At 39.7% G+C, this 27246-nt stretch overlaps 3 protein-coding genes across 4 annotated transcripts in view; 1 reads left to right on the top strand and 2 right to left on the bottom strand.

Annotated features, from left to right (window-relative positions):
- LOC106129843 (ataxin-2-like protein) overlaps positions 1–11334 on the bottom strand; it is a 41717-nt gene extending 30383 nt beyond the window's left edge. The window contains exon 1 of the mRNA XM_060950854.1: positions 10948–11334. Coding sequence (XP_060806837.1) covers positions 10948–10985 — 38 coding nt within the window. The 5' untranslated portion in view covers positions 10986–11334. The remainder of the gene's footprint in view (positions 1–10947) is intronic.
- An 852-nt stretch (positions 11335–12186) lies between these two features.
- LOC106129927 (uncharacterized) lies at positions 12187–13954 on the top strand. Its single transcript, XM_013328626.2, has 2 exons — positions 12187–12626; positions 13131–13954. Exons 1-2 carry the CDS (start codon positions 12206–12208, stop codon positions 13769–13771), a joined length of 1062 nt encoding a protein of 353 aa, XP_013184080.2. The 5' UTR covers positions 12187–12205; the 3' UTR covers positions 13772–13954.
- Positions 13955–15376: 1422 nt separating this feature from the next.
- Positions 15377–27246, bottom strand: part of LOC106129962 (GPI transamidase component PIG-S) — a 56315-nt gene continuing 44445 nt past the window's right edge. For both annotated transcript variants that reach the window (XM_013328685.2, XM_013328686.2), the window contains exons 5-11: positions 26811–27008; positions 26255–26355; positions 25208–25385; positions 19022–19197; positions 17908–18049; positions 16330–16534; positions 15377–15534 (exon numbers count right to left, since the gene is read on the bottom strand). In XM_013328685.2, the coding sequence (XP_013184139.2) occupies positions 15426–15534; positions 16330–16534; positions 17908–18049; positions 19022–19197; positions 25208–25385; positions 26255–26355; positions 26811–27008 (1109 nt within the window). In that variant the 3' untranslated portion in view covers positions 15377–15425. The remainder of the gene's footprint in view (positions 15535–16329; positions 16535–17907; positions 18050–19021; positions 19198–25207; positions 25386–26254; positions 26356–26810; positions 27009–27246) is intronic.

Raw genomic sequence — 27246 nt, 5'->3', positions numbered from 1 at the left:
GGTACTCCTTATTTTTCTTTCGCAAGATTTGAAGCGTACAGTTGAAAATGGAATGTATTAAAAGTAGAAAAAAAAATTACTGGTTTATAAGACAAGTGATGTGACGACGACATGACGATTATATGGTAATTTTATATTATACTAGAGTAAAAAGTAAAGTAAAGTAAAAAGAATTTATTCAAAGAACACCATAACAAAAAGACAAAAAAGGAAACAAAAATATGTACAAAAATAAACATGTAGTATGGTGCTCCCGAAAGGGTACCCCCTCAGCATAATGCTGGCTGTAAACAATATGCTACACGGCCAGCGCTGATCTTCCGGGGGTGCCCGGGTAGACATCACGGACATACGTACAATGAAAACAACAACAACAAAAAAGAAAAGAAATAAATATATACATATGTTTAACATACAAATAATACAAGAACAATATATACTTATATATTGCCCTTGCATTACTGCACCCACATTTATTCATATATATATATTCTTCCTGTACATAAATACACATTTAACATTAATAAGTTACACTAAATAAAAAGGAAGAGGAAAAGAAAAAAAAAAAGAAAATAACAAATAAAAATGAAATTAAAACAATACACACTGATTAGTATTGACACAACTGTCAATACCAATCAATGTCATTGTCAACTATCCTGCATCACTCACTCGTAAGTATCACAAATTTATTATCTGTGAGCAGATAAACAGAACACTCTCCTTGTAAACAAATACTTAATGGGAAAACAATAATTAAAGACATAAATTTCTCTAAGTGAATGTAAATTTAGTAACAAAAATTAAAGAAAGAAAGTACAACAAACAAACATTTTATGCAATGTGAAACAGTGTGACCTCGACCGATCGAAGCATGCGTACCCAACCCCCCCCAACAACATAAACACCAGTGAAAAACAAGATGTGCCTCCACAGCCAACGCAGCGAAAGATACAAGAAGGTAAGTTACGAGAAAAAAGCACATACATTAATAATAACTTCATATTACACTAGTGTCCTGCCTAAGCATCTCCTCACTAAGCTGGTGCTCAATGAGGAATTTTTTTAGGTTAGTCTTAAAACTATTTATTGTTTTCAGGTTTCGAATTGGTGGAGGAATATTGTTCCAACACTTGGATGCTGCATATCTAAAGCTGCCTCTAAATGCAACAGAGCGATGCTGGGGTGTTGCAAGTTGGATCGCACAGCTCCTGGCACCACATCTCTTATTTTTTCTCACCCATTCCAATTTGTCATACAGATAGGAGGGGGCTTTGTGATTCAAAATGCCAAACAAGAGACAAGCAAGGTGCAGCTTCCGCCGGTGTTTCATTTTTAACATCGAGTTCCGGTTTAAAAAAGGTGTTACATGAGCTCTCAAAGGAATATTGAAACAATACCTAGCACAAGCATTCTGGATCCTCTGAAGAAGCCGTTTTGTTTTACCACGTAGCCTTGGCCCAACAACCACATCAGCATAATTCAGTTTGGACAAAACAAGGGCCTCCACTAGCTGGATTCTAAGGGACTCACTCAGAAAAGGTCTAGCCTTATAAAGGACCTTTAACCTATAAAAGCAATCTCTTACAGACTTTGCAATGTGTGACTCAAAACACAGATTGGAATCCATTATCAATCCCAAGTTCCTAACCTCAGACACTCGCTCCACAACCTCACCAGATAAGGTGACAGCAGCTGAAAGATTAAGACAATTCAGTTGATGTTTACTACCAAAAACTATGTATTTAGTTTTATGGGGATTCAGCAAAAGACAATTATCACTGGACCACTGTGCAATGGATCCAAGGTCTTGATTTAGTCGCCCTATTGCATCATCAACTTCAGACGGGTAGCATGATATATATAGCTGTGTATCATCAGCATATATATGAAATTTGCAGTGCTTGATATGCGTTTTTATGTCAGCTGTATAGAGTATGAATAAAATAGGACCTAGAATAGAGCCCTGAGGAACACCTCGCTTTATTTCCAAAATCTCTGACAGCACAAAGGACCCGTCAACACGACTATCCAGTTTTACCTGCTGAAAACGGTCACTGAGATAGCTCTGGAACCAGTTTATAGTCTCCGAGTCAAAACCATAGTAGCGCATCTTCGATAACAACAAATCTACACTTATGGAATCAAAAGCCCTGGAGTAGTCCAACATCACCAGCACAGTACACTTACCCTGGTCTTGTGCCTGGAGTATATTGTCAGTGACATCAAAAAGAGCTGTTACAGTACTGCGTTGTTTTCTAAATCCTGACTGAAACTGAGGCAAAACATTATTATTTTCTAAGAACTTAGTCAACTGTATACAAACAACCTTTTCTAGTATTTTAGACAAGTATGGCAAGATGCTAATGGGTCTGAGCTCATTTAATCCAGAAGGATTAGTTACTTTGGGCAGTGGACGAACCAATGCAATTTTCCACACATCAGGAAATGTTGAGGATTCAATTGACTTATTTACAATATCCCTAACAACTTCAATGGTTTCAGGTAAAGTCAGATATATCATATCCATAGTGATACCATCATAACCTTGAGCATTTGATTTTAAGCTTTTTATTATATTAATCAAGTGTTCAGTGTCAATGGTTTGAAGTTTAAAGTGAATTTTATCATCATGTCTATTGTATTCAAAAAATGTCAGTAATGAGATAGTAACAAACAAAGGTCCAGGTACATTAAGGAAATAGTTATTAATAATATTAGGGTCATTGAAATTAGGCGGAAGGTCAGATCTACTTTTTGGAACTAATGTCTTTTGCAAATTTCGCCATAATAGTTTTGAATCATGGATTTTATTATTGATGTTATGATTAAAGTAAGCAGATTTCTCATGATATAAAGCCTGTTTCACTAAAGATTTCAGGTTTTTGTAGTATACTTTCTTACTCTCTAATCCTGTTTCACGGTAAGCATTCAATGCATCATCTCGCAGCTTCATCATCAGCTTAACTGTTTCAGTGATCCATGGATGAGTGCGATCCCTGATAATTACCGTTGATACAGGCGCATGAAGGTCAAATAAAGAAACTAGCAAAGTATTAAAATGAGACACCATATCATTCACGTTATCAAGGCTCAACAAATGTTCCCAGTTCAGATTGTTGAGGTCCCTATTAAAATTGTCCATACAAATATTCCTTTTAGGTCTGTATTTTAGAATAAAGGGCTTAAGTTTCTCGCTTTTTATGTTAAACTCGCACACGAGCATACAATGGCCATTATCATGTCCCATGTTGTCTAAAACTAAGTTCCTGGCCGGCAGGTCTGTGCAGATTACATCTAAGAGTTTTTGTGAATGGTCAGTAAAATGCGTAGGCAAGGTCACAAGTTGAGTCAAATTACTGTATCTAAGGAAAATGTTGAGTTTAACTGATTTCCAATCTTTTTCATTCAACAGATCCACATTAAAGTCACCCAACAGAATTATGCTATCATAACTTTGAAATGAGGTAATGGAGTCAGTCAAGGCATCCAAAAAAGTATCCAGATTTGTCCACTCAGGCCGATAAGCAGTGCCAATAATAATCCTTCTGCCGTTGACAGTCATTCTAAGCCACATTTGTTCAACAAGGGAGTGGGCGGGATCCACCGGGTGCGGACAAGCGCGCGCTGTCACGTTCCGCCTGATATAAAAGCCAACACCACCACCTCGGTTGTTGTTCCGAGGAAGAGGCCTCGGAGTGTGACGGAGCCTGTATCCAGATATTTGAGGAGCACGGGAATCCTCACCATCAAACAACCAGGTTTCATTAATTGCCAAAATATCCATGCCATACCGATCTATAGCTGCAATGAGATTATCATGGTTTGCACCCAATGAGCCCGGGTTAAACAAACCAATTTTGAGATGTTTATTAATCATGGCTAAAGATTAACACACTGTGTATGTCACACAACTTAATTAAATTGTTACATAATAAAAAATTTATAGAAATTTGATAGCAGAAATAATTGAGAAAAAAATTATGCTCATAGATTGAGATATGTAATATTATGACCCATAAAAACACACACAGACACAAGGCCCATATTGAACAGTTAAAATGCAGATCGGTCGAGTTCCCACCATCACACATACAGCAAGCACACAAAACTCCAATCATACAGTGATAAGACTTATTACAAAAATTAAAATAAGGGGACGCGTCAAACGACAGGGCATCCAAAAACACGGGTAAGGTCGGTATCGGTGCGGATGAGGTAAGCTTGTTTACCATCACCTTGCCGCGCATATATGCGACCTCGCCTCGTCCAGGAATAGCGCCAGAGCTGCTTACGACATGCTTCCCTGACATTGTGGAAAAGAAGGCGGTTAACCCGTGTCAGTCGCTCGTTAATGTAAACCCTACGAGGCGGCCCGTCGTGTCCGAAGTCTGCAGTGGTGATGTTGCGCCGCACGCGCGCAGCCTGCAACAGCGCGTCGCGCGTCTGCCGGCGCGCCAGCCGCACGACCACGCGCCGCCCGCGCGCGCTCTCGCCGCCCGCCGGCGCCCCGCCCGCGCGCTCCGCCGCCCCCACCCGCTCGGCGAACACGACGTCCCGCTCCTCCAGGGTGATTCCGAGTTTGGCAGCCAGGACCGTCACCGTGTGGTAAATGTTCTCACCCTTCACCTCAGGGAGTTGTCCGATGTCAAGATCGGAGAGCAAGGCATCCTGATCGCGGTCGTTAAGATCAGACTTCAGTTGAGCAACTGTTCCTTCTAGCTCAGAGATCCTCTCACTCCCCGCTCCATCCACCCTTCCCTCAAGGGCCCCCAACCGCTGATCAAAACTATCCAACCTATCGTTGAGCCGCGAAAGGTTTAAATTTAAGGTGTCATATATACCGGACACGTAGGTTTTGATCTCCTTTATCCCCTCCATATCCCTGCGCATCTCTCCTATTTCTCCCATGAACTTCTTCAACTCAAGCCGCAAGCTGTGTGACTCCAAATCAGCTGTAGGAGTGAGAGACACGGAAGGAAGTGGTAAGCTCGGACCCGCAATTGAGGCATCCAGTCCAATCTCCAGGCTCCCGCAAACACCCTTTACAGGCGTAGAGCTGTTATCCCCCTTGCGCTGCTTCTTTTTACATTCCGGGCACACCCATTCTTTGGGTGTATTTGCCTCTGGTATCGCAACGCATCCCTTGTGGTACATGCGAGGGCATTGTGTACATCCCACAGTACCCGTAGCGGATAGAAATTTTCCACAAGCTCCACACTTAGCCATTGCAAAATTCATTTAATTATCACAAGTCTTAATGTTTATAATTGTAGTGCTTCAGGGTCTCAATAGATGGCGTTATTGGTTTGGCGAGTCCCGTATATGTACCGTGTATAATTTTAACTTATTAATCAGATTTTAGTAAATAATGCATCCACTGATTGCTCTTTTTGTTAATTATCCAATAAAATAACCCTTGAAATTGTTTTAATTATTCACCCAACAAAATGTAAAAGTTACCCTCCGATAAATTGTTAGTGCAATAAGTTGCCGCAATCTAGACTGCTCACACCAATACACTTTATCGGGCAGGAATACGGCTGCGCACACTCACACTACAGCTTAGCACACAGAACTAACGTATGAACGTAATAATGCAGAGAAGAGAGACTATTTACTATTTTTACAGACAGCACACTAGAGGCCGCCCGCGACTTCATCCGCATGGAAACCCTATCAATCCCGCGGGAACTCCGGGATAAAAAGTAGCCTATATGTTATTCTGGGTCTTCAGCTACCTACATACCAAATTTCAGCGCAATCGGTTCAGTAGTTTTTGCGTGAAAGAGTAACAAACATTCATACTGAGATTCTGACATACTCACAAACTTTCGCATTTATAATAAATACATACATATGGTCACGTCTATATCCCTTGCGGGATAGACAGAGCCAACAGTCTTGAAAAGACTGAATGGCCACGTTCAGCTATTTAGCTTAATGATAGAATTGAGATTCAAATAGTGACAGGTTGCTAGCCCATCGCCTAAAAAAGAATCCCAAGTTTGTAAGCCTATCCCTTAGTCGCCTTTTACGACATCCATGGGAAAGAGATGAAGTGGTCCTATTATTTTTTGTATTGGTGCCGGGAACCACACGGCACTTATTTTTCTTTCGCAAGATTTGAAGCGTACAGTTGAAAATGGAATGTATTAAAAGTAGAAAAAAAAAATTACGGGTATATTAGACAAGTGAAGTGACGACGACATGATGATGTTATCATTATATTATGGTAATTTTACATTATATTATACTAGAGGCCGCTCGCGACTTCGTCCGCATGGAAACCCTTTCAATCCCGCGGGAACTCCGGGATAAAAATAATAGTAGCCTATATGTTATTCTGGGTCTTCAGCTACCTACATACCAAATTTCAGCGCAATCGGTTCAGTAGTTTTTGCATGAAAGAGTAACAAACATCCATACTGAGATCCTGACATACAAACTTTCGCATTTATAATATTAGTAGGATTATATTGGGCGACGTGATCAATTTATGGAATCCTGACACCGAGTGTGCAAGACTACCTCACTAAAACCCCATCGGCGCTGCCTACCTGCCATTTTGAAGGCATCATGGAACTAAACCAACCACAGAAACAAAAACATAACTACTACCACAGATACGTCAAACGGCAACCAATCGTGCCTCGTAAAGTGTATTTATTATTACCCAAGTAATTCTATTTGTGTAATGCAGCTATTGATCAAACTAATGTTAAACTCACGATATTAAATGATTAGGTATATGAAAACGGACTTGGAATTGAATAAGAAATTATTTAGCAATTCAGATTTGTTAATACAAATTGTAGGCCTTCATAACGCAGTGGTAAGAATACGCTTGCTTGTCTTTTAGTGACAGGATTCGACATCGGATCTGACCATGCTTAAAGAACTTTTCGTATTGGTCTATTGCATGATTATACGCCTTTACTTTTATTTTAAAATACTAGATTTATAAATAAATATATAAACGTCTATAAAAATTACACAGATTGAGTTTGCCTCGAAGTATGTAAGTTCGACACTTGCGTTACGAGATACTAACTCAACGATACTATATTTTGTAATAAATTCTTTAATAGATAAACATCCAAGACCCAGGATAATTAGAAAGTTCGTTTCTCATCATGCCCTGGCCGGGCTTCGAACTCCGGTGTCAAAGACAAGCGCACTACTGATGGGCCTTCACTGCTAATAAATTTGCCAGAGACTTCAGTGGGAATTTGTAATCATAAGGTTACTTTGGGAGTTTTATTCTATGTATTGCAAATTTCATGAAAATCAAAATTTGTTTCAACCATATCATAAAGTGCATCAGTTAAATTACAGTTACTGCTTATAAGTAGGTACAATATAAACCCTGTTGGGCATCGCAATATCAAAAAAATCTTCAAATTTTCAAAAAATTCAAAATATTTATTCATTATTATAGGACACTTCATATCGCTTAATAATTGTCAAAACGTATGGTTTAACAAGATTGGTTGACGTCAAATAAATAACTTAAAACTAAGTTTACTTCCGCTTCCAAGGCGTCAATGCAGAAGAAGCGGTAACAAACTGCACTGCAGCATTTTCTTCAATTAGTCTTTCTCTTGTCTGTCTACCCTGATAGGGATAAGACGTGGCTATATGTATTATGTACCTAGTGTTTACGTTCGCGAGGCCAATTTGACGAATGTCGTGTGTAATGGCGGAGTTGAACGGCCGGGGTCGTGTGATGTTATTGGCGCCTCGTCATCTCAGCTATTTGGATAATATTAGCTTTATTTAGACTAATATCTTACTAACTGTCCATTGCCAGTGCCGTGTGGTTCCCGGCACCAATTTAAAAAAGAATAGGACCACTCCATCTCGTTCCCATGGATGTTGTAAAAGGCGACTAAGGGATAGGCTTACAAACTTGGTATTCTTCTTTTAGGCGACGGGCTAGCAACCTGTCACTATTTGAATCTCAATTCTATCATTTAGCCAAATAGCACAATGTGGCCTACCAGTCTTTTCCAGACTGTTGGCTCTGTCTACCCCGCAAGGAATATAGACGTGATTATATGTAGGTATGTAACTGTCCATTCATGCTAATATTTATAAAGCTAAAAAGATAAAGATTCAATTTTTGTTTGTAAGGAATAAAGTCAAAACTACTGGACCGATTTTGATGGTGTTTGGCAGAGAGACAGACCGACCCTGAGTAACATATGCAACTTTTCTCAGAATATTCGCCACTGAACGGAAAAACTAAAAATTAAACGCCTAGAATTGGTGATTTAAAAATAACAATGTATGTATTAAGGACCCTGAGGAGTTGCCATTCTGCCTAGGGTATATGTATAGATAAACTCTTTATTGCATCATAGAATTAAACAGCACAAAGAGACATAGATGGTACAAAGGAGACTTATCGCAAAGACAATATCTTCCAGTCAACCTTTGGTTGGAAGGAAACCAAACAGGAGATTTGCATTGGGGTAGAGAAAAATAAATAAATGCTTAAACATAATACAAAAAAACAGAATATATACTTATAAATAATACATTTAAATAAATAAGCTATTTGGTTCCATGTGGTTCCAGCACCAATAGAAAAAAAAATAGGACCACTCTTTCTTGTTCCCATGGATGTCGTAAAAGGCGACTAAGAGATAGATTTATAAACTTAGGATTCCAAGTCAAACAGCAGAACATGGCCTACCTGTCTTTTCGGGGCAGAGTAGACAGAGCCAACAGGCTCTGTCTACCCAGCAACGAATACAGACGTGATTATAAGTATGTATGAACATAAGCTATATTTCTACCAAGTTTCCTTCCTCCTACCAGATTTTCAGATAATATTAATGTGAAGTGGAAAACAAAGTATTTGTCAAATTATTAGTACCATTACAAAAACGGTACACTTATCACAAAGAAAATCTTGACTGGCAAACAATTAGGCAAACACCTAATGACATAATTAATTAATACGTACAATTAACTAGTTGTGTAAATCAATTAAAATACCAACTTTTCTAATGACTGATGCCAATGCATATTTTAAAAAAAGTAAAAAAAAAAAACACCAAGACATCAGTGCCTTTGTCTTTTTGGAAGTATGGATGTCGTCTTTAGCTGGCCCGGAGTTCCTAAAACAACTACTGAGAATTCTTTTCAGAACTTTCCCCTATTAGGCCGGGACTCCACCAAAGCGGAGACGAGACGAGCGGAGAGGAGATGTTTTTTAAACAACCAATAGAATTGAGTTATTGACACGTCTCCTCTCCGCTCAGCTTCAGTGGAGATCGCTGTGCGGAGATGTGTAATATTTGTATGTCGCGATGGAAGCGGAGATGTGAGCTGTGCGCGGACGACGCGCAGTGGAGACGAGAGATGTGCGTACTGAGCACTCAACGCCCCGCACCCGAGCTGAAAAACATCTCTTCTCGCACAGCACACAGCACACCGCACACATCTCCGCTTTGGTGGAGTCCCGCGAGCTGAAAAACATCTCTTCTCGCACAGCACACAGCACACCGCACACATCTCTGCTTTGGTGGAGTCCCGGCCTTAAGGAAGAAAAAAGTGCAGTGTGGTTCCCGGCACCAATAAATAAAAGAATAGGACCACTCCATCTCATTTCCATGGATATCTAATGGGCGACTAAGGGAAAGGCTCATAAACTTGTGATTCTTCTTTTAGGTGATGGGCTAGCAACCAGTCACTATTTGAATCTCAATTCTAATATTAAGCCAAGCAGCTGAACACAGCCTGTCAGTCTTGTCAATACTATTGGCTCTGCCTACCTCGCAAGGGATATGGACGTGATTGTATGTATGTAAGGAAGAAAAGTATAAAACCTATGTCTTTATATCATTATAGTAAAGGTGAGAAAGGCAGCTGGGGTCTGCCTTTCTTACCTTTACTATAACGATAAAACCCAAAACACTTCTGTGGAGAGCTTAACCGGATACATGCAGAGATGAGAGAGAGAGTAAAGGTAAGATAAATGAAGTAATGATAGTAAGAAAAGATTATAAAAATCAGATTCAAACATGCTTTTGAGTGGGACAAAGCTTTCTAACATACTAATTAAACTAAACATGAGCCTATCAATAAATTTTGCTTAAATCGGACATACAGGGTCATTCCTTCCATCTTTTAACAATAGACATGACATGTTTGTTTGTGAACTCTTGCACATAATAAAATAACAAATTATAAAAAACAATCTTTGGATTTTAAGGAATAAGTAAAATGGCGGACTAATCCCAATAAGGATTTGTTCCAGTTAACCAAAATAAAAAGGGAAATCTACAAATAAAAAGACTTATCTCAAGTTAATAATGGGGTTTATCAAAGCTAGCCAATTGGTCTATATTATACTAACCACTACCAGGAAAGGAAGAAAAAATGCACGAAATCACCACCAAAAGTAACCTAACACAACGGCAGGAAAGTGAATGTTACTGATTAGCGTTTGGATTTATGCCAAACACTGTTCCTCGTGTATAAAATAAGTTTAACCATTCAATCGAAGCTCACTCTGACAGATAATCTCAAAGAGAATAAAATTAATTGATTTAATCATAAATTTTACTTACCGTTCTTTGAATGTTACTGTGTTGATTATAGCAATAGGTGGTAAATGGTGAAAATTTCACAGGAAGATGAGTAATAAATTTATTTGAAGCTAGGACTGGGATCAGCTGATCGCACGCGCCTAATTTAATCAGACTACACGCTAAAGTAGGCCAAACATCTAGACTATGGACGACGCGCCGCCGCAGCGTGTCACTACCACAGCTTCGCGGGCTGTTCTCACGCCTTGTTTACAACGCTCCCACGCTACCGATCCAAGAAATCTGTCAACGTGACAACATCATCGCCATACGGCACCACAGGACTCGCGAACAACAAAGACATGTCAACCCATCCCAAAACCTCTCAACATAAAACTACATTTACCTCGGTGGTCCCTGGCGATTTTTGCGTTTATTGTTCATTTCTCCTTCGCCCGACTGCCCCGGCGGGTAGGCACCTTCTCGTCTACGCGTAGGGACCGGAATTTTGGCTAATTATCACTTCTTTCTTTTACAACACAGTCCTTTCAACTTTCGCGGATGCACAAAACTGCAGTTGAAATTAGGAGTTAACACTCAAAATGCGACAACTGGGATGCATCGATTTCACTGAAGCTGTTTGACATTTGCCAACAAATATAAATTTAAATATATTTGAGTACAAAATCGCAGTTCGATTTATTCTAGGGAACTAATCCCGAAAAATAAACGGGTTGGCAGATTTCTCGTGCCTGCAATCAGCGCAGGAATACAACATGGCGCTGTGACGTATACATCAAAAGAATTTCAATAAAATGAAATCAAACTTTGTCACACATTCAGCACAATAAATATATCGCTAAATATATAACTTAATTTTTAGAAAACTTTTTGATTTTATTCCAGTATAAAATAAACAGAAATAGAGAATAGGGTCAACGATTGACCGACATCCCACTTCAGAAATTTCAATATGGCGGAAAAGATTTGACTTTTAGTCTTGCCATTAGTAAAAATTTGAAAAAAAAAACAAAGAAAAGGCATTGTTTATATATTAATTATTAAATTTAAATTTATATTTCCTTAATATTATTATTTTTATTCGTATGTATTCGTGCTTATTTTAAATAATTTTCATCTTAATATGTAGTACATGTGTAGTAAATTTATTTTTTCATTACTTAACATAGATTTTCCTTATATAGTTAAAAGCTATGTATTTAAAATAATTTCTATCTAAATAAATGTTCAATTGGATTTGATTCTGATTGCTGGACCTTTAATTGGAATGCTAATAATGAATAAATAAAATGCAATAGCGTTTGATTGTTGAATTTCATATTTTAGGTACCAACATGGTTTCAGCTAATTTTTGTATAATAAAGTGGCAATATGAATAAGCCAAATAAACAACTTACCCGACGTTATGTTACATGAATCAAGATACTCGTATTGAGATAAAATGATATTTTAATTCACAATAATCCATTTTGCTATTCCTTTTTGTATTGCAATGTCATTGACTTCTCCGGTGCAAGTTTGCAACATAACAAAAGAAAGGGCACCCAAAGCGCGCGCGCGCCAAATTACGTTCTCCTCTCCTCTGCTCCGTGCTCCTCAAATATTGATCGCAATACGCATCCCAGTCACGCGACTAGCTGAAAATGAAAATGAGTCTCAAAAACGGGGCAACAATGTCCCAACGCGAGAAATTCGAGTTAATAAACTCCGAAGTGCGTTCGTTTTATGAATATTGCAAAGAAGCAGGAATGTCGGATGAAGAAATGGATATTATTTGTAGACCGCTGACGAATGCAGTAAGGAAGGCTTCAATAAGGAGATGGACGAGGGGATTTCTGTTGATTATCATGATTTTGGCTATCGGGTATACTGTGAGTCAGACGGAAGCATTCCAATGGCATGCCACGGCGGTGGCGAGGATCGCGTTGATAAAAATGTTGCCAGTTTGGGACTGGACGAAGTTGGCTGGAATCCAGGGGAAATGTTCGGTGGATAGGGCTCAGCCCCAGGATATGGAAAATAATGTGTTTTCTCCAGATGACTGCATCACATGTGAAGCTATCAGTAAGTTAATTTTGGCTAAAATTGTCCCATTGTTATGCCCATAGTTATCAAACGTCACTCATTCCGATGTTGTAAGAGGCGACTAAGAAAATAAACACTTTTACCTGGAGCAGTTAATTTCAGTAATTTTAGTAGTATCTAAGTACATAGCTAAAAAACAAATATTTAACATAACAGTTTAAAATTAAATACTATAGATTAGAGAGGGTGAGGGAGATGCATACCTACGTAAAAACATACTTACATAAATACATACATATAATCACGTCTATATCCCATGCGGGGTAGACGGAGCTAACAGTCTTAAAAAAAGGACTGAAATGCCACGTTCAGCTGTATCTTACTGATGGAATTAAGATACAAATATTGTTCGTACATATGGTGGTTCTTAGCTCATCGTCTAGAGAGATTCCGTCAAATTACTCAAATATTGAGTCTTTATTTTCTATCATTTGTTTTGTTTTTTTTTAGCTTTACTAAAATTTTTCTATAACGTTCTTCCAGAAAGCGTCGCACGCATATCCGATGCCAGTTATACCGAAGTTTTCAACCACCACTTGTACCGCGGCGCCCCTGTCATAGTCGTGGACGCCTTCTACGACTGGTCCATAGCCCAGGGAGACCTCAATCTGACCAGCATTATAAGCCACGACGAACGCGTCCGAAACTCAGTCCCTTGCGGTATACTCACCAACATCAAAAGAGGTCGCCAACCCATGGATTTAGAAGAAATAGTCTCCAAAATTACCAACACTGAGATACCCAGTTGGTTCGTCCATTTCCAGAATTGCGATTTGGTAGCGGTTAAATCTTTCAGGGTTTTAGCTCCTAGACCTTATTTCCTTTCATCTTATATCGGCCCAGCTCATTTTAATTGGTTGTTGCTCTCGAAAAATTATGATACTAACAGATTCAAGCATTTAGAGTTGGATGTAGGATTGATTGTTATGTACCAGCTTAGGGGTCAGACTTCGGTACAGTTAAAACCACGTTTTCCTTGTGAAAACGAATGTACTTGGCTGAATTTCGAATTAGACGAAGGGGAGTCTCTAGTTTTGTGGAATTCCATTTGGGAATTCGAGTATTTGCCTGGAAAAGGCGAGAACGTAGCGATGATAACGGAAACCTTTTGGGACGACTCATAATATTCAAGTAATCAATCGGATATACTTATACTTAGTCTATGTGTTGTCGTGTATTGTGAGAGGAATACTGAACTTGGGTCATTTTAAGCCGCTGATTGGTCGCTTATTTCGTGTTTTACTCACGATTCCGCCACGTAACATCCAACAATATTTATTTCCACCTCTGCCTCACCTCAATTTAATGGAGCATCTCCGGGTTATCAAAAACCAGAGTACCATTAAGACAGTTAACTCATGGTGTTAAATTTTTAACTATTTGATGGAAAAAGAAGCATAATTAGTCGACTAATTTTTTTTTTCATTCGTACAACAGAAATTGTGAAATATTTAGTCTCGCAGATAATGTTTAAAGTTACGAGTATTCGGCTGAAATAGGTTACAAATAAAAAAAAAACGCGCCACATCATCACTTTCAATGTATTTTTTGTCTGTGGGCGAATCTTAATACCGGCCAACTGATAAAAGTGAAAAAGTTTCCGCGCCGCTTATCAGCAAGTTATTAGATCGACCCAAGTTAGTCTATGGACTTATATATACGTACGTATGTTTAATTGAATATAGCAATAAAAAAGATTGACAAAATATTGAAAGAAAATTACGCTGGTACAAAACTGATGTGTTGATCAATATTGCTAACTGTTTCGTATCAAACAAGATAGCAGATAATACCTATATGGGTTATTGAATGTTGTTCCCTGAATTTACACTGCTGTATTTGATAAAGTGCTAGAATAACTAAAAAAGCTATATAAGAGCTTTGCAATATGTATTAAATAAAGTTACAGAAAATTGGAAAAATATGAAACTAAAAATATCGGAAACGTTTAGAAAAGAAACACTTAATTCGTTACATTATGAATTTTAATAACATATCATTAATAATGATAAAAATAAAAACAAAGAAATCGGAATAATTATTCCCAGGTCTATGGATAAAACGGATTTGATCAAATATAGAACTGTCGCTACATAAGTATAATTTTAACTCGATCTATAAGATATTTGTATAATCTTTCACACGGTTCGTAATTCTGCACTATGGTATCCTGATAATATAGTTAACTGTTATTGATAAGTACCTCAGTATTATTAAATTATATGATATATGAAGTGAAGCAAATTAATGCGTTGTTTATTTTTTAAACATACATAGTTACCTACTTTGACTGCACTGACGGTAGTGCCAAAAAAAGTATACTTTAATTTTTTTAAATTACATCAAACTACCTACATACTTACTGGACTTCAGAATAGTTATCATGTATCTATCGTTACCATGAATGTTGTAAAAGGTGACTAAGGGAAAAGCTAATTAACTTTGGATTCGTGTAGGTACGTACGTAAGATAAATTATAAAATTACTATTGACTTGCAAGACAATAGTCGTAATAACTTAATTTCAAAGAAATAAACAAACATGGGTTTCTTTTTTAGGCGATGGGCTAGCAACCTGTCACTATTTGAATCTCAATTCTATCATCAGGACAAAGAGCTCAACGTGGCCGTTCAGTCTTTTTAAGACTGTTGGCTCTGTCTACCCCACAAGGGATAAAGACGTGACCATATGTATGTAAATAATACAAAAAACTTATACACAAACGTCTATATTTCACCATTACATACAACATAAATAAAAAAATAGTAATTAATGACATTAGTCCACTTTTTCCTTAGGCTTTCCTCGCAGCCAAAACAGCAAATTCTTGAGTGACAGGATCACCGGGAACATTATAGGAAGGAACAGGGGAATGTAGATGGCGTACCTGAAATATGAAACAAATAAGATGAAAACCAGGTTTTGAAGCAACTCAGGTCTGGTCTTCAGTCGTCATTAATTTCTCTCATCATGCAAACTTGGTTTCACTTCTTGACCTTGGCCAAGTGACGACGGCGAATCCACTAGACTACCTTGGAACCTGCTGTTGGCCAACTGAAGACGGCATAGACCTTGAAACCTGTATTCGAAGCCAAGTGACGACGGCGAATCCGCTAGACTACCTTGGACAACCTCGCCAAACCACTCAAGAATAGAATAGAATAGATTTATTTTCAAAATTGGATACAAGGTATCACTTATTGACGTCACATAACTTAAATCTAATTATAACTACTACCGCTTCCAAAGCGCATGTGTAGAAGAAGCGGCGGAACAAACTACTCTGCAGCATTTTCATCGGACGTCAATGTACAAATATAGATCTCTTAAATCTAAATCGTGGACGAATGCACATTGTCTACATTAAAAAACATGTATGAATGTAGAACTGATTATGTCAATACGAATATTACTAATGCCGTGTGGTTCCCGGCACTATTACAAAAAAGAATAGGACCACTCCATCTCTTTCCCATGGATGTCGTAAAAGGCGACTAAGGGATAGGCTTATAAACTTAGGATTCCTCTTTTAGGCGATGGGCTAGCAACCTGTCACTATTTGAATCTCGGTTCTATCATTAAGCCAAATAGCTGAACCTGGCCATTCAGCCTTTTCAAGACTGTTGGCTCTGTCTACCCCGCAAGGGATATAGACGTGATCATATGTATGTACGAATATTACTTCTGGTCATCGGGGAAGTACAACAGCGCCAGCAGGCTGGGCTCCATGAAGGCTGTCTCAGCCGCGGAGTGGGCCCGCTGCGAGCTGCGGTGAGCCGACAGCAGCTCGCCGCTTGCCAGCCGCGCCGCACCGTCCTCTATGGCCGCCACGGCAGCGTTGATGGATACGCCTACTTCGTCGTTGATAACTATGTTTGATATCTCGCCTGGAAGGAAGAACATACATACATACGTATATATAATCACGTCTATATCTTTTGAGGGGTAGACAGAGCTAACAGTCTTTAAAAGACTGATAGGCCACGTTCAGCTTTCAGATTTGCGGGGTAGACAGAGCTAACAGTCATGAAAAGACTGATAGGCCACGTTCAGCTATTTGGCTTTCAGATAGGATTAATATTCAAATAGTAACAGGTTGCTGGCCCATCGCCTAAAATAAGAATCATAAGTTTATAAGCCTATCCCTTAGTCGCCTTTTACTACATCCATGGGAATGAAATGGACTGATACTGTTCTTTTTTCAATTGGTGCCGGGAACCACACGGCAGCAGAAGTATGAACAGTTAAAAAAAAAACAAGACAATAACTGGAACGTCATACTGTAGTCAACAGTTCGGTTCGGTCGAGCAGTGAAAGGTGTCCGACAGAAAGCCGCGCCCGATGTAAGGAACACAGGTTTGAATCCTGCCAACTACAACTTATTAGAATCTCGGCCGATGCTGTTATAATTGGGGGAATTATCTTATGGCAACACACATACTAATACAGGCAACAGAATGATCCCAAATAAGTCTTTCACTCTAACGAGGGTGCGTCTTAAACCTTGTAAAAGTCAGGTTCTTACGCAAAACAACTCCTGTCTGACTTCAGCAACCTTTGCAGGGGAACCTAACCCATACTGAATCACGGTTACACATCCAGTTGCCTGAATGTGCAGTTTTCACTGTAAATAAGGTATTTGTAGTATTTGATAAGGTTAGAATTTGTAGCGGGAGCGATGCGGCTCGACCGCCACCAAAGCGAAGATCTTCCGCCAGGCTAGGTGTTATGCCTGGGGAACCGCACGACAGACGATTTTGAGTCGGAGGTTGTATGCTCCAATCCGTGAAATCTTGTTTGCGCGATTTAGATTGAGATTCTTCGCTGCTATTGGCTGAGCGCGTCATTTTCCTCGCTATGATTGACAATTCGCGTGTGACGTTAAGTGATACATATAATCACGTCTATATCCCTTGCGGGGTAGACAGAGCCAACAGTCTTGAAAAGACTGACAGGCCACGTTCAGCTGTTTGGCTTTATGATGGAATTGAGATTCAAATAGTGACAGGTTGTTAGCCCATCGCCTAAAAGAAGAATCCCAAGTTTATAAGCCTATCCCTTAGTCGCTTTTTACGTCATCCATGGGAACGAGATGGCGCGGTCCTATTCTTTTTTTTAATTTGCGCCGGGAACCACACGGCACTTAAGTGATGTCGCCACAAATTGATTGTTCAGTATGGACGATAGACCTCATACACTTTCTGTGACTTCATTCTTTAAGGTAAACTATGAACAATGTCCTCCAGCAGTTGCCACTCACCTAACAGCTGGGCGAGCGAGCGCAGAGTGCCCTGGGAGGAGGCGAGCTGCTCCAGGGTCCTCAGAGCCAGCAGCGAGTCCAGCTCCCAGCGGCGGGGCGGCACCGCGCGCAGTGGGTCTAGGAAAGCGCCCGGAATGGTCGGCTGTGAACAAATACGCTTCATCAGACGGCCTCTGTGGCGCAGCGGTAGTACGCTTGTCTGCGACACCGGATGTCCCGGGTTCGAATCCCGGTCAGGGCATAATGAGTAAAGAACTTTTTCTGATTGGCCTAGGTCTTGGATGTTTATCTATATGAGTATTTGTTATAAAATATAGTATCGTTGAGTTAGTATCTCGTAACACAAGTCTCGAACTTACTTTGAGGCTAACTCGATCTGTGTTATTTGTCCCGTATATTTTATTTATTTATTTATCAGTTTCAGAGCATCGAGAAGTTTCTTTAAAACCAAAAGTCTAAATTAGACGAACGTATCTTGATCAAATTAAGGACATCCTGGCAAAGGGTCAGGTCAAAAGTACCCGAAACCGCCGAGCTTGCATGAAGAGAGTTATGAATGTGTATGAAGCGAAGGAAGTGTGCAGAGATCGTGGCAAGTGGAAAGAGGTAGTCTCTGGCTACCCCTCCGGGAAAGAGGCGTGATTTTATGTATGTATCCAGGAAGTATGCAGAGATCGTGGCAAGTGGAAAGAGGTAGTCTCTGCCTACCCCTCCGGGAAAGAGGCGTGATTTTATGTATGTATGTCTAAATTAGTTCCTTATCTGAGTCCCTTTTAGTGATATCATTTTCTTCTTGTCCACTATCGTGATCTCTTCTCGTTTCCACGTTGCACTGTCCGTTCGTGCTTCTGGCCAATAGATGGCAGTTATCATTTTACCGACTGTAAAACATTTGCCGATAGATGGCGCAAATTTTTGGTACTCCTTTTTACTTTCGGAAAGTACCTACATACATACATACATATGGTCACATCTATATCCCTTGCGGGGTAGACAGAGCCAACAGTCTTGAAAAGACTGAATGGCCACGTTCAGCTATTTGGCTTGATGATAGAATTGATAGGAATAGATAGGAAAGTACCTCGTTAAAAGTTAATAGCTTCATTAGATATACCTTATCAGTGATACCAAGAAGTTTCCTCAGCTGAGCTATGAAGGTGCCCATGATAAGCCTGACTGTTGGGCGATACTCCGGTGTCCCTTGGCACTCGCTCGCCTCGGGGTTCCCCAGGTACACTCCCCCCCACTTAGGGGACATGAACGCTTGCACTGGAGTGGGGATGCGGCGGTCTGTAACAGGAGAACGAACATTCGTTTACGAGTTAGTATAATTTTCGAGTTTCGAAATCCAAATACTGCAAATTACCTATACACAGCCATAGTGCGTCCATTGGTAGAATATGGTTCTATAATTTGGTCACCATATTATAAGGTTCACCAGGATAATATTGAGAGAATCCAAAAGCGATATTTAACTGCTGTTTGTCGCAGATATAGACTTTGTAGAGAATTAGATTGTTACGATGCTAAGTTACATTACTTTAAAACGTCTTCCTTGATATGTCGCAGGCAAAGAAATGAGCTTATATTTTTATATAAAATCATAAATTCCGATATTGATTGCCCTGAACTCTTAATGCAAATAAATTTTAATACCAATCACCGTTCTCGCCATGCTCCAACATTTTTTGTTCCGTTTTTCCGAAACAGGATCTCCTTCAACAATCCGCTCTCGGTCATGTGTAGATCGTATAATAAAGCTAATATTAATGGATTAGATATTTTTAGCCAGAGTATCAAGCAATTCCGAAATTTTTTAATTATGTTGTTCCCCTAGAGTCTATTTTATTTTATTTTATTTTTGTATCCTTTTCCCCACTTTCTATAAAAACCATTGATTTGTGATAACTTTCTGAGCTACTTCGTTGTTTTTGTTTTTAATGTCTTGTTGTTTGAGTTCATGTTCTGTTAATGACTCATTTTACATGATCATGCTGTGTACACTAAAGTTGGACATTTTACTTGTTCATTATATATACATTTCCTAAGGATAATAATGCAATTCTGTAATCTGTCTGTATGTGTACCTTAATAAATAAAAATAAAATAAAAATAAAATAAATTTTCTTTTCTTTTTTTCTCAAAGCGTCCTTAATTGATCCGCATTTTATTTACGACCGAAAAGTTTAGTGGGAAGACTATGTAATAACGTATAGCGACCACCGGTTTTACTTATTTGATCATATTAACATGGCGTAAAAGTCGATTAAGGGAAAGGCTTATAAACTTGGGATTATTCTTGTTGTACACTTTTTGAATCTCAATTCCAACTGAACGAAATCTTTCTGTGTTTTCAAGATTGTTGGTTCCGTTTAACCCGCAGATAAAGACGTGACTTGACCCAGATTATATCATAGTAAAAGATTCGATTGCTTGAATTTGCAGGTTTCTTGATGATGTTTCTCTTTACCATAAGATGTTGGTATAGATATGGGCTGCAGTGGAATCGAATCTTGCTCACCTGTCAATTGGAATCCATAACTATTCTGCTATTAATGTATGGTAATAACGAGATTAGATGCTTGTGTCCATGCTTATAACAAATATATCTATACTGATATTACAAAGCTGAAGAGTTTACTTGTTTGAACGCGCTAATCTCAGGAGCAATTGGTTCGAATTGAAAAATTATTTTTGTGTTGAATAGACCATTTATCGAGGAAGGCTTTAGGCTATATAACATCACGCTGCAACTATTAGGAGCGAAGAAATAATGGAAAATGTGAAAAAACGGGGTAAATTTCATCATTGAGAGCTTTAATGATGTCCAAAATAACAGCTAGTTATTAATATATATAAATACACTTAAAATAACCAATTTCTCCTTGTTTACTTCTCTTAAATAAATTGCAGTAATGTAACTCGCGCGATCTAGTGTTTTTCGACGTTGTTGCGTCTTTCAACGCATCGCTACAATGGCAATACAGTCTGTAGTGGGAAAGAGATAGCTGATCATTATAGGCGGCAAGTGGCGCCCTCTCGCAGCGCAGCACGTACAACGCTTGGTTGATGGTGGGCAGCGCCGACACTTTTGCATACATACATGTATACATATGTATGGTCACGTCCATATCCCTTGCGGGGTAGACAGAGCCAATAGTCTTGAAAAGACTGAATGGTCACATTCAGCTATTTGGCTTAATGATAGAATTGAGATTCAAATAGTTACAGGTTGCTAGCCCATCGCCTAAAAAAGAATCCCAAGTTTGTAAGCCTATCCCTTAGTTTTGCCGTGTGGTTCCCGGCACCATTACAAAAGAATAGGACCACTCCATCTCTTTCCCACGGATGTCGTAAGAGCCGACTAAGGGATAGACTTGGGATTCCTCTTTAATGTAAATCCCTGCCAATCTAAGGTCTGCCGCGCCGATGGATGCATGGCTAGGGGCGAGCCTAGTCTCGAGCGTGCCACTTCCGCCATGGGGTTGGGCGACCCCCAGGTAATGGCTAGCCTTACCCTGGCATGCGGGGCTCTGCTGGGGCGGACAAAATTTTTCCCTAGCGTCTCGTGGGAATCGCATGGATGCAAATCTTTTGAAAGAGCACCTAGATGGCGGCGATGGTGTCCGCACCCCATCACGTCTCGTTCCCGGCGGGAGCGGTATGCGGTCTGCTGAAAGCCGCTTTGCGACGATGAATGTAAGAGGAGGAATGAAGGATAAGATTGAGGAAGTATGCCAGATGATGGATGAAAGACGTTTGGATGTGTTGTGCGTGAATGAAACGAAGCGGAAAGGATGCGACGCGACGCAGCACGGCCCTTACACGGCGTATTGGTCTGGAATTTCCAGTACCAGCCGAGGCTGTCAAGGGGTCGGTCTAATTCTTTCTGCACGAATGGCTGAGTGCGTGAATGAGTATGAGTGTGTCAGCCCTCGTCTTCTATGGATTAGGCTGAAAGTTGGAATCACTCGGATCTTCGTTCTAGGTGTTTATGCACCTTGGGATGTGGGTTCGAGGGGTACAACATCAGCAAAAAGCGAAAACGAGGAGTTCTGGAATAGTGTAAGAGAAGTATTGAAAGTTACCAAGCCAAATGAGAAGATTATTATGTTAGGTGATTTTAATGGATGGGTGGGTGTAAAGCGTGATGGATATGAAAAGGTGCTTGGTGCGTTTGGTGACGAAAAGGTGAATGATAATGGAAGAAGTGTATTAGAAATTTGTCTAGAGTGGGATCTTTTTGTGTCGAACTCAATGTTTCAACATAAAGAGATCCACACCTACACAAGAGTGGAAGGTATTTTAAAAAGTATGATAGACTTTGTGATTGTAGATGAAAGATTGAAGAACAAAGTGCTGGATACCCGTGCATATCGCGGTGCTGGCATTGACTCGGACCATTTACTGGTGATATCCCGGATAAGGGGTATCTTCAATCGCTGGCGGCACAGGGTAAGGGAGCAAACCAGCGCTTTGGAAAGAGTAAAAGTAGAAAATTTGCAAGATATGGATGTAGGGAAGAAGTATATTAATAGACTGAAGGATGAATTTGAAGATTTAGAGGAAATGAGCGATATTGAAGATGGATGGAAGGAATTTAAAGAAAGAATTGTGAAAGTAGCTGTTGAAGTGTGTGGTGTAAGTAGAAGAAGGAAAGGAAAAAATCACAAAAATGCGTGGATGAGTAAAGATGTGCAAGAACTTGTGCGATTAAAGAAGAAAGCATGGCTGGATTTGTTAGCAGCAAAAGCTAACTTAAGAATGCAAGAGGTTATAGATGAAGATGTGAATGAAGCACGTAAGGAATATAAGAAAATGAAAGATTTGGTTAAGAAAGCTGTGATTAGAAAGAAAGAAGAGTATAAAGAGGATTTTGATAAAAGGCTATCAGAAGACTTTCAGTCAAATCTGAAAGTATTCTGGAAATCCGTAAGGTCAGCCCGAGGAAATACTATAACCAGAGAGCTGACTAGGATCAGATGCCAGGATGGTAGCGTTGTGAAAGGAGAAGAATGTGTACTAAAGATATGAAAGGACTATTTTGAAAGTTTATTTGAAAAAAAGGAAGGAAATAAGAAAGATTTCTGCTATAGCGAAGAAAAAGAGAATGAGATGGAAGGCGAAATTGAAATGTTCGAAATTGTGGAAGCACTTAAGAGTATGAAAGCGGGAAAGGCTGCTGGGTGTGATAGTGTCGGTCGAGATGCTTAAAGCAGGAAAAGGCGTAGTAGCTAGTCAGTTGTACTGCCTTTTCAATTTGTGTTGGAGAAGCGGCCGAGTACCAAAAGATTGGTGTAAGGCTGTTATCGTGCCACTTTACAAAGGAAAAGGGTCACAGCTGGACTGCAAAAATTATCGTGGTATAAGCCTGCTTAGCGTCGTCGGCAAATTGTATGCTAAGGTATTGATTAATAGAGTCAGGAATGAAACTGATGACAAAATATGGGATGCTCAAGCGGGATTTCGAAAGGGAATGGGATGTACTGATCAGGTCTTTTCCTTGCGGTGCATAGCCGAAAAGTTTTTGGCCAAGAGTCAAAAAGTCTATTGCACATTCGTAGATCTGGAAAAGGCCTATGACAGAGTTGAGAGGAATGAATTGTGGTCAGCACTTTCTATGCATGGGGTGAGCAGTCTCTTAATACGAGCACTGAAATCCTTATATGAGGATTCGAGTGCTTGTGTCAGGATAAACGGAGCGCACACTGAGTGGTTTAAGATTGAGAAAGGCGTTAGGCAAGGATGTGTTGCGTCACCGTGGCTGTTCAACCTATTTATGGATAGCTGTTTGACAGATTTGAAAGAGTCTAAAAGTGGATTAAGGATGAATGAGTTACTCGTCAAATGTCTGCTCTATGCCGACGATCAGGTTATACTGGCGTCATCAGCGGAGGAGTTACAGGAGATGGTAAACTGTATGCATGAAGCTTTAAAAGAGAAAGGAATGAAAGTGAACGTAAGTAAAACTAAAACACTGGTTTTTGAAATGGAGAAAGAAATGACAGCATGTAATATTTTGATTGGAGGAGAAAAAGTGGAGCAAGTGAAAGAGTTTGTATATCTAGGATCAAAGTTTACATCAGATGGCAAGTATGATAGTGATATTGAAAGGAGAGTGAACGCGGGGAACATGGTGAATGGAGCTTTGCATGCCTTTATGAGCAGTCAGAAACTATCCAAAAAGGCTCGACTGGCTGTGCACAGGGGCGTGTTGGTCCCGACATTAATGTATGGGAGTGAAAGTTGGGTATGGCAAAAGAAGCATGAAAGCAGAATAAATGCAGTGGAAATGAGAGCGTTAAGGAGTATGATGGGTGTGAAATTGAGTGACAGGATAAGGAACAGCGTGATAAGGGAATGTTGTGATGTGAAAGAAGATGTAGTTACAGGAATAGAAAAGGGTATGTTAAGATGGTTCGGTCATGTGGAGAGGATGAATGAAAGCAGGTTGACTAAGCAGATATACAAGGAGAGTGTGGAGGGAAAGGTCGGAGTGGGAAGACCTAGACGAACGTATCTTGATCAAATTAAGGACGTCCTGGTAAAGGGTCAGGTCAAAAGTACCCGAAACCGCCGAGCTTGTATGAAGAGAGTTATGAATGTGGACGAAGCGAAAGAAGTATGCAGAGATCGTGGCAAGTGGAAAGAGGTAGTCTCTGCCTACCCCTCCGGGAAAGAGGCGTGATTTTATGTATGTATGTATGTATGTATCCCTTAGTCGCCTTTTACGACATCCACGGGAAAGAGATGGAGTGGTCCTATTCTTTTTTGTATTGGTGCCGGGAACCACACGGCACTTTTGTTGTTGCGCATTTTTTTAACTTTATCACTATAAAAGGTGTTATTCTTACTAAGCATTTTACCTTAACAGATACACCATTTCTCGGTATGCGCAAATTTCTTTTGAACCCTATGATAGTTTTGTTTCGATTTGAAGCTAATTTCTCTGAATGAACCAATCTTAATTCTATCTTAAATCCAAATAGCTGAACGTGGCCTATCAGTCTTTTCAAGACTGTTGGCTCTGTCTAGCCCGCAAGGGATATAGACGTGACTATATGTATGTACTCCTGTTTTTGAGTTGAACTCAGCCAGCCTTGGCTTTGAAGTATAAGTGTCCATGAGCCTGAACACTTTAATCAGCCAGTGGCGCCATCTACGACGGAAACATACTTATAGTAACTAGAGTAGCGGTGAAAGAAGCTTGCGCGATTTAGTATTTTTAAACACTATGGCGTATTCAGGCTCAGTCTACAACCACCAAAACCCGTTGAAAGTGAAAGAGACAGCTGATCACCTTGTTCATCGTAGACGGCAAGTGGCGCCCTCTCGCAGGGAAGCACGTACAATGCCAGGTTGATGGTGGGCAGCGCCGATACCTGTGTCGCGGCGCGCTCCTCCAACTTAGTCAACAGAAGGTGTAGTTTGTCTTGGCGTACGGCAAAATGGCGTCCCCACTCGCTCGTGTCTTTCACCTGGATTATATAAAAATAATACTTTAATGTTGTTGTATTTCGTTTGATTTTTCATTAAAACCGTATTTAATTTAAAGTACGTCATTACTTTATTGAAATTTTAGTCTGATGAATTTATGTAAACGAAAAATGTTTAGTACCCCTGAAATGACTCGACCGCCCGGACTCATCTATTGTTCTCAGTTCAATTTTATTTAAAACTTCTAATGTTTACATTTGAAGCAGTGTTGAATATAATTACGCCTTCCTTCATAATTACTTTTTATACGTATTTCTACGGATAATGGTTTGTTTATCAATATGATTGGATAAATCTTGCCTCGTTATCGATACGAAAACGTGGTAAAGGTTAAAATCTTTAAACATTTTATTATAAAGTAGCAGTTTGCAATAACACAGCTTCATTACAAGATGGCAGTCGTAAATTCATGTAAGATGCTCTTAGGCGGGCTGAAACATCTAATACCAGTGCCAAACACTTACAGTATTATTTTATTTTTATATGTTACACCGATGTTTCCTGCACAAAAGTCTAATTTCTCAATGGCGCGAAATAAATGGACCAATCAGAGCGCGTCATATGAATTCGCCAACTGAACTGTCCGACGTTCATGAGCGAGATAGCAGGACACATTTTGTTTTTGGAATTTAAGTTTAATGTACTTGTAATAAGGTCGTTACTTTATTGAATGGCGGTACGTTACGCTATTCTGTACTTTCGAATATTGCCGATTCGATTTATTAATGTGTTAGTACTGTATCTAATAGACACAAAAATGAAACAATAAAAGACAATGAATGCCTTTATATAATTTCACAATCTAAAGACGAGGTAAAAGATGAACAAAAATAATGCGGGAAGAACTTACCTCTTTGGCTTGGAAGTCAAAATCCAACAGATAGAGCCACTGAGATGAGAGTGTGAAGTTATGTAGCTCACTCAACTCGTCCACGAAGGAGCCTATATAATCTGTAATCAAAAAATAACGAAAAATAAAATATAACACACATCTGTTTAAACACGTCGATTAAAAATTAAGCCATTCAGCTAAATGTGATGTAAACTATCAAGTCTCTTAGCTATTTTCTCTGTCTACTCCGTAAGCCATATAGACGTGATTTGTGACTTTTTGGCTCTATCCGGTGTCAGGTTTTACGTAACATTCGGCATTCCTCAATCGGCCGCCTGCTTGACTCATATCTAATACAATCTTATTCGCTCTCTCATTCCCTCTTATGTATGTAACCCAAAATATATATACTTTTAATATTTTATAGTATGTTGTCTATATTGCGAATCCTCTGTAAATGCTTCAAAATAAGCTGTTGGTGATCATAATGAATAAATAAATAATCAGAACATGGGAACACATGACCCAAAACTGGTCATCTGTGAATCAATATCAGTTACAAGAATGCTCATACCCTCCATCGCCTGCCCAGCATCAAACTCCACCTTCATGGAGTCAGGTCTCGGATGCACCACCGACAGCACCACGTGGTACCCACTAGCCGGAGGAAACCTACTCCTGCGGGCGGAATCCGCTGTGGCCGACCGGGCGCCTTCCAGTATGTCAGTTTGATATACCCATTGCTTTAAGACTTCAACTAGGGTCGGTGATGCTGTGAAAAGGAAAAGACATCATTCATTATCCCCGTGGCGTAAGCGCGAGAGCAGCGCACTTTTTCCACGATTTGTCTTTTATAACTGGAAGATTGGTAAATCGCATTCAAAAGCGGCTTCCTAAAATAAGGGAAATGCACCCTTTAGCAGCATTTCCAGATAAATTGCCAGATGAGCAAAAGTTCCCTCTTCTCTTCTCTTCTCTCGACAATCTCTTCGCTTGCCACCAGCTGCTTC

This window comes from Amyelois transitella, chromosome 22, assembly GCF_032362555.1.
Source record: "Amyelois transitella isolate CPQ chromosome 22, ilAmyTran1.1, whole genome shotgun sequence".
In the NCBI taxonomy this organism is placed as follows: Eukaryota; Metazoa; Arthropoda; class Insecta; order Lepidoptera; family Pyralidae; genus Amyelois; species Amyelois transitella.
The sequence above is the reverse complement of the archived record's forward strand: the minus strand, read 5'-3'. Positions and strand labels throughout refer to the sequence as shown.